Consider the following 10,392-nt stretch of genomic DNA (forward strand, 5'->3'; position numbering starts at 1 on the left):
GAAGAAGGAAACAGATTTATTCCAGGTTCGGATGATGTCTCATGATAACAGCGGCCCGATTGGCGTAAAATGCTCTGGAGTAATGCCACTCACTGCGATGCCGCATTTTCGGATCGTTTTGTAAATTTTATATCAAGACCCAATATTTTTGGGACTTTCAAAATCATCTGGCGCTACTGCGTCAGCTGGCAGTGCGCACAAGCACAGTGAACAAAGGAAAACCTCAACGCATCCGTCTGTGGCACCGCGCGCGCATGTGATGGGTGACGTTTCGGGCAATGGTCCTTCAGAGCACAGAAAAAATACTTTTAGAATTCATCCAAAAATGGCAAACGCACCTTAAGTTGACGATGATGGCCCTGACAATGCAGATGATGACCCCGAGGTTTCTGGTGACGGTGGTGACGATGGTGACGATGTTGCGCGGTGTATCACTGCGCCCCGAACCCTTCTGTCTCCGCAGGGCGCCTCCTCGAGCCTGGTGGTTAAGTTTGCCGACTCGGAGCGCGAGCGCACGGTGCGGCGCATGCAGCAGGTGGCCGGGCAGGTGGGCATGCTGGCGCCCGTCGCCGTGCACCTGTCCCCCTACGCCGCGTACACGCAGGCGGTATGTGCCTGTGCATGTGTGTGTGTGTACATGCACACGTGTGTGGTGTGCAGTGTGTGGTACGTGCGAGCCATGCCGTGAGTGAGTCACGCCCCCAGTGAGTCACGCCTCTCGAGACAAACCCCTCGTGAGCCATGTCCTCGGTGAGCCTTGCTCCCAGAGAGCCATGCCAACCCCGTACGAGAGAGCGAGAGAACCCGGTAGGACGGCTCTTGCATTCGAGAATCCTTCTCGAGCGAGCACCGGCTTTGGGTTGGATCCTGGTGCGACATCTCTGGCCATCTCTCGTGTGATTCGCGTCAGCGCTGGCCACGCTTTTCGACGCTACGAGCCGCGAAACCGAAACCTTTGTATGGCCGACAGCGTTCACAAGACTCGTGGGGGGTGGTCGACCACAAGGGGTCACATGGCCGTATCGCCCACGTTGGTGGGCAGCAGAGTTTTGAAATCTGTGGGAGCGCCCCGGGAGTACTCATGCAGGGGGCGAGTACCTCCTCACCCCCCCCCGCACTGCTCGTGGTCCAGCAGATTTTGTTTCCCCGTTTCAAATCGGATCTCTCTCGAAAGGTCACGGGAGACGATCGACATCTCCATCGAGCCTCGCTCGGGCCGCGGGCTCTGGTTCGGCGGCCCCTGCTTGCTTCTAGAAGTCGAGGGCTTCCCAGTAAACGTGGAACATTGGGTCAATGTTGGTCCAGCGGTTCCAACCACATGCCACAACGTTGGAGCGACGTTGGCCGGTGTCAATCGGCGGAGGTTGGGCGTTAGCGATGATGCCGCTGCCGCGGCTGCCGTCGTCGCGCTGGTGGTGGAGGTCATGGAGTGAGGACGGCCAGCTGCACATATGCAAACCGGTGCTGGGCCTCCCCTAGGTCAACTCACTCTCAAATGAGTACCTGGTGCGGTGTGTAAACATCGCCACTTGCCAGACAAAGGCGGCCGGGCGTGGTCTTCGCCACCCACCCCCGCGTGTGCCGTGCCGGCCTACATAGGTGCTCGCTAACAGCACTTGCTTCTGCAGTCTGTTAAAGGCTATACGGGGGATCTTTGTCTTTGTCTTGTGCGTAGTTGATGCACCAGCAGGCGGCGTTGATGTCGGCGCTGGCGCACGGGGCGTATGTGACGCCAGTGGCGTTCGTGCCCGCGCCGGTGCCCGCGCACATGCAGCACGGCGCCAGCCTGGGCCTCAACATCCTGGGTACCAGCGCCCTGACGCCGTCGCCCGGTTAGCGTCAACGCGCGTGGCACCAGCGCGTAAACCGCAGGACACGCACACACACGCGCGCCTGCACGGCACACTTTCACAGCTGCACGACGGTCGCCTGACTCGCACCCGCATGACGTGCTAGCAAGGCACACTCACGCGGCGTACGCGCGTACAGCACACACCTGCACAGCGTCCCCCGTAAGCATGCTTGGCACCATCGCCGCACGACACACCTATACGACAAGGAGCGGCACGCCGGCGGGCGACACCCGCACAGCACGCACGCGCACGGTATCTGCACGGCTCACACCTGCACGGCTCACACCTGCACGTTGCAGCTGCGCACAGCGCGCCTGCATGACCCTCGCCGCTAATGACTGAACGATGAAGGCCGACATCGCCCCTTTAACCCTGTTTCATCCCCCACCCCATGCAGGAGGCAGCTCCCCCCCAGCCATGGCAGCCCCCCCAGCCCCTCCTCTCCCGACCCCTATGGGGGTCAACGGGTTCGCCCTGCCCCTGCCTCCTCCGTCCAGCGGGCAGGTGGTGGGGGAGCACGTGTACCCCAACGGATACCACCCCTACCCAGGTAACACCCGCCCCCCACACGGTGACATGCACCCAGACAGCGGTGGTGAAACCTGGTGACCCGAGTTCGATTCCCGCTCACGGCCACCAACACCGGTGACGATTATCTGAACCGTTTCTGGGCCTCCACTAGGTCGACTCAGCCTCAAATGAGTACCTGGTGCGGTGCGTAAAAACATCGCCACTGGGGAGACAAAGGCAGTTTGGCGTGGTGTTGGCCACCCACCCCCTCGTGTACCGTGCCGGCCTTCACAGGTGCTACTCGCTAACAGCACTTGCCCCAACAGTCGGTTCAAGCTATATGGGGGATCTTTGTCTTTGACATGCCTGTGTGTATGCAAGCACATATATCCGCGAGCATGTTTATGTGTGTGCGTGTGTGTATGTGTTTATGCATATGTGTGTTCACTGGTGATTCTGTCTGTTACAGGTGTGTGTTTACATATTTGTATTTACGTGTATTTATCTGCGTGTGTGTGCGCGTAGTCTCCAGTCCAAGTAATTCGGACCCCATGCAGCAGGCATACGCGGGGATGCACCAATACACGGGTAATTCTCATCGCACCCCGTCACTGAAACAACACTCAACACACCTCATTTCACTCCAGCACCATTCATGACACCTCATCACACCAGCACCAGCTCAACACACCTCATCAAACCTCATCACTCCAGCACCACTCATAAAACGTAATCGCACCGCCACCACTCAACGCACTCGCGCCAACCTGCCCACACATCTCGGCCACGCCACTGTACGGCGGCACGTGACCGCGGCGCGACGGGCGCTTGCTTTGCGTTTGTGTGTGCGGTGAGCAGCGGCGTACCCGGCCGCGTACACCCCCGTGGGACAGATGGTGCCGCCGCCGCAGCCAATGGTGCTGCACCAGCGCGAGGGTGAGGGTGCGTGCGAGTGCGACGCGACGTCCCGACGATCTGCACGGCCGTCGTGGTTGACCAGGGCCTCGTTTCTCGCTCACTGTCTAATGCGTCCCTCGGTCAGACCGGGGGTTAGGTGGCAGGTGAACAGTGGTAGCCACAGCCATTGTGGGATGTATACTGGATGTGGTGTCCCGGGTGCATAAGGATTTCCCTGGGTTGTGGCCCGTACAGACCCGGCTGAAATTAAGCACTGCCGTCGACCAACACAGCCGTGCAGAATACGCACACACACACGCATGCGCACACACATGCACGTGCATTCATACATACGCACGCAAACACAGTACCCTGCGTTTAAACCTCACGCCAGGTCGCACCGGCGTTAACGGTTAACGGTCTGTCACCTCTCCCTCCTCCTCCCCCCCCCACCAAACTCCTACTCCTCCCCTCCTACCTGCCCCCCACCCCCCGACCTCAACCCCTGACCCTGACCCCTGACCCCCGCCCCCCAGGCCCCGAGGGATGTAACCTCTTCATCTACCACCTGCCGCAGGAGCTCGGGGACGTGGAGCTCACGCAGATGTTCGCCGCTTTCGGGAACGTCATCTCCTCCAAGGTGTTTGTGGACCGAGCTACCAACCAGAGCAAGTGCTTCGGTACGGCTCACCCCTCACACCAGGGTCATAATCCAAGGTTCAGGGCGGGGGGCACAGGCAGCGGGGTGAATCGTTACGCGCAGAGTCACATGTCCGGTGCTGTGTGCCGCCCCCCTCCCGCCCCGCTAGGTTTTGTGAGTTTTGACAACGCTGGCTCGGCGCAGGCCGCGATCCAGGCCATGAACGGCTTCCAGGTCGGCACCAAGCGGCTCAAGGTGCAGCTCAAACGGCCCAAGGACGCGAGCCGCCCCTACTGATCGCCGCCACGCCGCGTCGGCCGACGCAGGCCCGGTCTGGCCTCCTCGGCCTTGGCGAGGTGGTGGCGGTGGTCCGGGGGGGGGGGGTACGGGAGGGTGGGAGGGGGGAGGGTTGGGGGGGGTGTGATTACCGAGCGAATCGGGCTTAAAAAGTCGGCCGTGATGGGCCAAGCCAGCCTTCCGAACCAGGCCGGGCCTCGTGAAGTGGGCCCGGCCGCATCACCCACCCCGCCGAGCCACACGCTCCAGGCCGGCTCAGGCCGGCGTGGGGCCTCGTGTTGCCGCGCCAGACGGCACCATCCCAGCTCCCCAGCCTGCCGGACCAACTGCCAAGTACAATTCACACATTGCAACTGTGGGTTGTGTTTTGTCTACCTGCCTGCCACACCTGGGTCACGATCGGACTGCCCTAGGAGCACGGGGACCTGGGCGAGAGACGGGGGATCTGGTGTTTCCGTGCACCCAAGCGCCCGGGACACCAGGATAAAGGGACAACCGATCTGCCTTGAGGCTCTTAACGCAAACGTCATTTCCCGCCGCCAGCTCTCCCTTCTCCCCTCCTGCTTCCCCCCGCGTCTCCCTTTGGCCCCGTCCCCTCGTCTTCCCTCGTCTCCCCCCTGCCCCCCCGCGTCTCCCTCCCGCGTCTCCCCTGCCCACCCCCACCGTGGGACCAAACGAACCCTTTTCTATGGAGAGATTATTTTGCGACTGATCCTTCACTCTTTGCCTAACTTCCTTACTTTGTGTATTTCCTCGTCGCAAAACATATTACACATAGTTGTAAAAAACAAAAAAAAGAGAATTAAGCTTAATTAAAAAAGTAGATATTTTAGAAGTTTTAGGGGTTGGTGGGGAGATGTCTGTACTGTTTAATGACGAGCGCGAGCTGTCGATTTAACGAGTTGAAAAAAAAAAACCTCTGATCTAGAAAAGAAATATGGGTCCAAGTGAAAAAAAAAAAGATTATAATTGAAAAAAAAATATAGTGAAAAACTTTTACGTATTTATTTTTTAGACTTTAGAGATTAAGAGATAAGCTGTTATAATGAGGGTGTAGGTAGACTTTACTGATGACATTCCACCTGTGGGGTTGCTCCGCGTGTAGTGTAGACGACAGTAGTTAAGCGCCGCTGCCATGACGACTCATGGTTGCTCAGGTGCTCACTATCGGTTGCCATGGCGATGGACGAATGTCACATGATCGTACAATCACCCGTTTTTTGACTAATACGACTACCTATTAGCGAGCCACTGTTGGTAGCCAGTGGCAAGGACCGCCCCCTCTCCCACCCCTCCTCGTCAGACCCCACCCGATGAATTCGGTGCACATAACCATTTTATGTCGGCTGCCATCTTGGTGGCCACTTCCATCTTGTTTATCGGCACCATTTTGGTACCCATTGCCATGTAGGTTCCGGATGCTATCACCAACATAGCCCATGTCCTCTGCCACCTTGGTTCTGTCTGCCATCTCTTGATACTCAACGCCATTTTGTACCACGTTTCCATGAACCCAAACGGTAATCCTACCCTCAAATGAGTACATACTTGAGTCGCGCCCTGCCCAGTTGGGTCGATGTTGGTCCAACGGTTCCACCCACGTGCCAAGGTTGACCGACGTTGCGTGCTTACTGGGTGGCGCCGCATTTCCATGTTTTCAGTCGGCACGTGTTGGCCACCATTTTGGGCTGGAGGCCAAATTCTCTGGGCTGATTTCGCTTTTACAGGGCTGGCAAGAATTCCCTCAGTCGGAATTCGGGTTGAGCGGAAAGAGACCACCAAACATTTTACAGGGAAAAATAGGTGGCAGGAACATTACATTTTATAATTTCACGTTTAATTGTCGGCAATGCAGTCTGAATCTTATACTTGCAAGTATTTTTTAGAAAGTCTGATGATGGGAGTAACTCTGAGTATCAATTTTTTTTTACAAAATCTAGTATTTTCATCAACTCGAGTTGTGAGAGAAATATCGCCAACTCGAGTGCACACCTCGATTTGGCGGTCCATGGAAACAATCACTGCCATCTTGGTTCCCCTCCTCCATCTTGTTCTCAACACCATCTTCGTGCCCCATCACCATTCCCTCTCAGGCCTTGACCAACAACGTGTGGCCGTCGCCCCGTGCAATCACATTGGCTGATGATAATTTACACGAGCAACTGCCGCCCTTTAAGGCCACCGGCCACGGAGGGTCGGCAGTTGCCGCCACCGTTTTGTTTTCCCATTCCCGCCAATCGCAGCATCCGCCATTGCTCACCAGGTCGAGGCGTTGAGGGGTTCGGGGCGGTCGTTGTCCGTGCAGCCCCGGTTGCCATCGTCTGGTTGGTCCTGGCAGGAAATCAGACGTTCACCAGTGGCTGACACCGAGCACCAAATTCCAAAAGTGTCAGACCCACCGAGGTGGGGCGGCCACGAAGTGGGAACTCTGGGGTGGCAACCGTGGGTGTAGCCGCCTGGGTCCAGTGGCGTAGCGTGGTTGGCATGGGCCCCGGTGCAAAGGATGAAGTGGAGGCTTGCCCCTAGTCCAATGTCCCCCCCCTTCTCTGCAACCCGGCGCCTGGGCCCCGGCGCAGTTGCACCGCCTGCACACTCGATAGCTACGCCACTGCCCCGGGGCTCAAGCGAGGATACGCATATCATTGTCCGGGGCGCTCATTTACATATCACGATTACGGGGCTTCCCTTGAGGGGGGCGGCTAGGGGTGACGGGACGGGGCGGGGGGGGGGGGGTGTCGGGGAACCCCCTGTGCCCCCTCCGCCACTACGGCCCTCCTAGGTCCCCCTCAGAGGGGGCCAACCGCCCCCCCCCTCTCCCATCTAATTTTTTCCGCGCAAAATCCGGCTCCGTGCGCCGCGCCCCGGGGTTTAACTTGGGCTTTCTTGGCTTTGCGGCTCGGCTCTCCACGTCAGGGGTGGGATGGGGGTCTATGGGGGGTCTGTGGGGGGTCTATGGGGGGTCTGTGGGGGTCTGTGGGGGCCCCCGGGTTCACAATGGCCAACGCCGAGCGGGGAGAGCCGCAGCCCGCGGGCTTGAGTAGCCCACGGTCACTGCTAACCACGCTATTTATGATTTACATTCCATTTTTTCTACTTTTTAAATTATTGATGTATTTATAGACTCTTGCCGTGATTATTTATCGTTAATTTATTTTATTTACTTATTAATGCGTTTCGGGTGTAAAAAATAACAAATTGAACACGTGTATTGCGGTCACCTTTAGGCATATAAATACCATAGTGGCATTAACGATGATTGATGATGATGATGATGATATTGATGATGATATTGATGATGATGATGACGAAGATGATGATTTATGGATTGATAATTTATGTAACAATTTGACTATTTATTGACAAGTTGTTTCCACTGTGTGATTCGTTACCGGCTCTGTCCATTCACCATTGGCAAATCAGGGGGATTAAATAAATCCTCAGGAATACAATATTTTTATTTTTTTTAAAAACAGCCCATTAACATTAAGAAATATTACTTTAACACAACACGCAAGAATTCGTTCAATTCAACCACCGTCAAGCAAATATGGCATTTTTAAAACCTCGTGTGTTGTTGGCCGTCCGGGTCCTTTGCTAATTGTGCTAAAAACTAAACAAAACAACTTGAAGAATCTCACATTTGTCTAAGCGTGTAAAATGTATGGATCCACTTTGAACGTTTTAAACTCGAGGTAAACCCTCTGGCCTGGCAGCATTACCCAACAGGTTTAGAGGCTTCTGACAGCGCAAGGGACAGCTGGAGGTAAAACATCCATTGTGACACAACGTGTATCTTCAGGTAAAGCCTTCACACTGTAGGCAAGTTGCATGGTACATGTAAAGCAACTCTGCTAATCCACTGCTGGATGTTTCCTCACCGCACTGGTCATTGCAATTTGGCGAAGACTGAAGGGTTGGTGGTGGTGGGTGGGGGGTGGATTCAGATGAGAGTCGCCACTGAAGTTGGCTCTAGCCGGGGATGGAACTTAGGTCGCCCGGGTTCAGTGCAAAGGATACGTCTCACTCAAGGTGTTGTAAACTCAGACCCGCCATTGCCACATCTCAGAGGTAAACCCCTCTGCAATGACAAAGGTTGCGTCACCCACCAATGCCATCTCTCCGCGTCGAGCGGTAAACCCTCTGCTCCGACGTGGAATTTGACATCCGAGAGGTTTCTGAACTCCCCACCGGCACGGCCACAGTGAACCCCGCACCCCAAAACCAGACGAGACCCCTCGAGAGACGGAAGGCCGCACGACTTCAAGGGAGACGCCCGATGCACTTGAGAGTCAGAACACATCGCCGATCAACAGCCTCGCGGCAAAAAGGGAAATATAACACACGAGCTGCGTCTGCAGGTTTCAAATAAAGCCTCTGCCCTGGCAACGCCCGAGCAGCTCGTGGTCATCCCAAACAGCAACATCTCTGCACGTAAACGGATCTGCTGCTGTGGTGCACAACAACATCGTCGTGCGTGTGTCTGTCAGTCTGTGTGTGTCTGGGCCATGTGCCCACATGCCCCAGCCACCACCGCATGTCCCAGCCACCACCGCATGCCCCAGCCACCACCGCATGTCCCAGCCCACCACCGCATGCCCCAGCCACCACCGCATGCCTAAACAGCTTTTCGGCCGGATCGAGGGGGCTAAACGGGCGCGGCACGGGCTAGAGAGGAGATGGAGTGATGTGGTACAGGAGGACGTGGAGCTGAGTAGACTTGCCGATGACTGGTACCAGCGGTGTCAAGATCGGCCTCTGTGGAGGAGGCTCGTGAAGGACGCTACTGGGCAGTTGGAGGCAGTCGCCCTCCAACAACAACAGAGGGCGGAGATCGACGCTCACAACAACGAGCGGAGCGCCGGGTGGATGAAGCACAGCAAGTTGGCACAGTAGGGGGCACAGGTGGTGCATCAGCCAGTCATCTCGGTCATCTCAGTCAGTTGACCCGTGGCACCTGCTGGGTCTGCCCCGTGACCTGCCAGCGGGCGTTCGACACTTCACGTGGCCTCAAGGTGCACATGGCCTGGCACAAGCGTCGTGGTGACGTCACCGCCACTTAGTGGCGAATGGCGCTTGTTGTTGTGTGTCTGTGCGCGGCCTTAAAAATGGGAAAATGGCAATGGGCACCACCCTCCAAGCAGCAAGCCCAATACCAACACGCCGCCGCTCGCCACGAAGTGACGGCGATGTGAACCACGGCGCCTGTGCCAGGCCAGGTGCACTTCGAGGCAACCAGGCGAAGTGTCGAAGGCTCGCCGCTGACAGGGACCCCCCCCCACCCAGGCGGTGCCGAGACGAGCCCCCGAGACGAGCCCCCTCGATGGGGCTCACGCGAAGCGCGGCTGCGCGCAGCAGCCTCGGGGGGGGAGGGCGACCGGAAACGGAACCGGGGGTCGTGGGGGGGGGGATTGGGGGGGGGGCGGGAGAAAGTGGGGGGAGGGGGGATGAGAGTGGGTGGGAGGAGGGAGGGGGGGGTTAGTGGGGGAGAGGAGAGTGGGAGGGGTTAGTGGGGGGGTTAGTGGGGGGGGATTGGGGAGGGGGCGGGAGAAAGTGGGGGGAGGGGGGATGAGAGTGGGTGGGAGGAGGGAGGGGGGGTTAGTGGGGGAGAGGAGAGTGGGAGGGGTTAGTGGGGGGGTTAGTGGGGGGGGATTTGGGAGGGGGCGGGATAAAATGGGGGGAGGGGGGGAGAGTGGGGGGGGTTAGTGGGGCGGTTAGTGGGGGGGGTTAGTGGGGGGGGTTAGTGGGGGGGGTTAGTGGGGGGGGTTAGTGGGGGGGGGGGTTAGTGGGGGGGGGTTAGTGGGGGGGGGTTAGTGGGGGGGGGGGGTTAGTGGGGGGGGGTTAGTGGGGGGGGTTAGTGGGGGGTTCGTGTCGTGGTTAGCGCCACGCTGCGCTCCGAGCCCCGTGACCCGATTTAGATTCCCGCTAACCGGTGGCGATTATCCGAGCCGGTCCTGTGCCTCCCCTAGGTCGACTCGGCCTCGAAATGAGTACCTGGTGTAGCGGTGTGCGGCAAACATCGCCACTGGGGAGACAAAGGCGGTCGGGGGTGTGGTGCTGGCCACCCACCCCCTCGTGTGCCACCATGCCGGCCTTTCGTAGGTAGCTACTCGCTCACAGCACTTGCCCCGACAGTCTGTCGAGGCTACACGGGGGGTCTTTGTGTGTGTGGGGGGTGGGAGGGGTAAGGGGGGGTTG

The 10,392-nt window shown here is 57.8% G+C and overlaps 1 protein-coding gene across 8 annotated transcripts in view; it reads left to right on the forward strand.

The window, feature by feature from the left end:
- The window catches only part of LOC144935387 (CUGBP Elav-like family member 3), a 58,993-nt gene extending 54,716 nt beyond the window's left edge, over positions 1–4,277 (forward strand). For 4 of the 8 annotated variants that reach the window (XM_078861968.1, XM_078861967.1, XM_078861974.1 and 1 more), the window contains 7 exons: positions 464–607; positions 1,676–1,832; positions 2,251–2,403; positions 2,889–2,951; positions 3,222–3,305; positions 3,797–3,940; positions 4,070–4,276. In XM_078861968.1, the coding sequence (XP_078718094.1) occupies positions 464–607; positions 1,676–1,832; positions 2,251–2,403; positions 2,889–2,951; positions 3,222–3,305; positions 3,797–3,940; positions 4,070–4,197 (873 nt within the window). In that variant the 3' untranslated portion in view covers positions 4,198–4,276. Of the gene's footprint in view, positions 1–463; positions 608–1,675; positions 1,833–2,250; positions 2,404–2,888; positions 2,952–3,221; positions 3,306–3,796; positions 3,941–4,069 lie in introns of all 8 variants that reach the window. The other 4 variants (XM_078861970.1, XM_078861969.1, XM_078861971.1 and 1 more) reach the window with 3 other exon arrangements.
- The last annotated feature ends 6,115 nt before the right edge of the window (positions 4,278–10,392 follow it).

This window comes from Lampetra fluviatilis, chromosome 13, assembly GCF_964198595.1.
Source record: "Lampetra fluviatilis chromosome 13, kcLamFluv1.1, whole genome shotgun sequence".
Lineage (NCBI taxonomy): Eukaryota > Metazoa > Chordata > Hyperoartia > Petromyzontiformes > Petromyzontidae > Lampetra > Lampetra fluviatilis.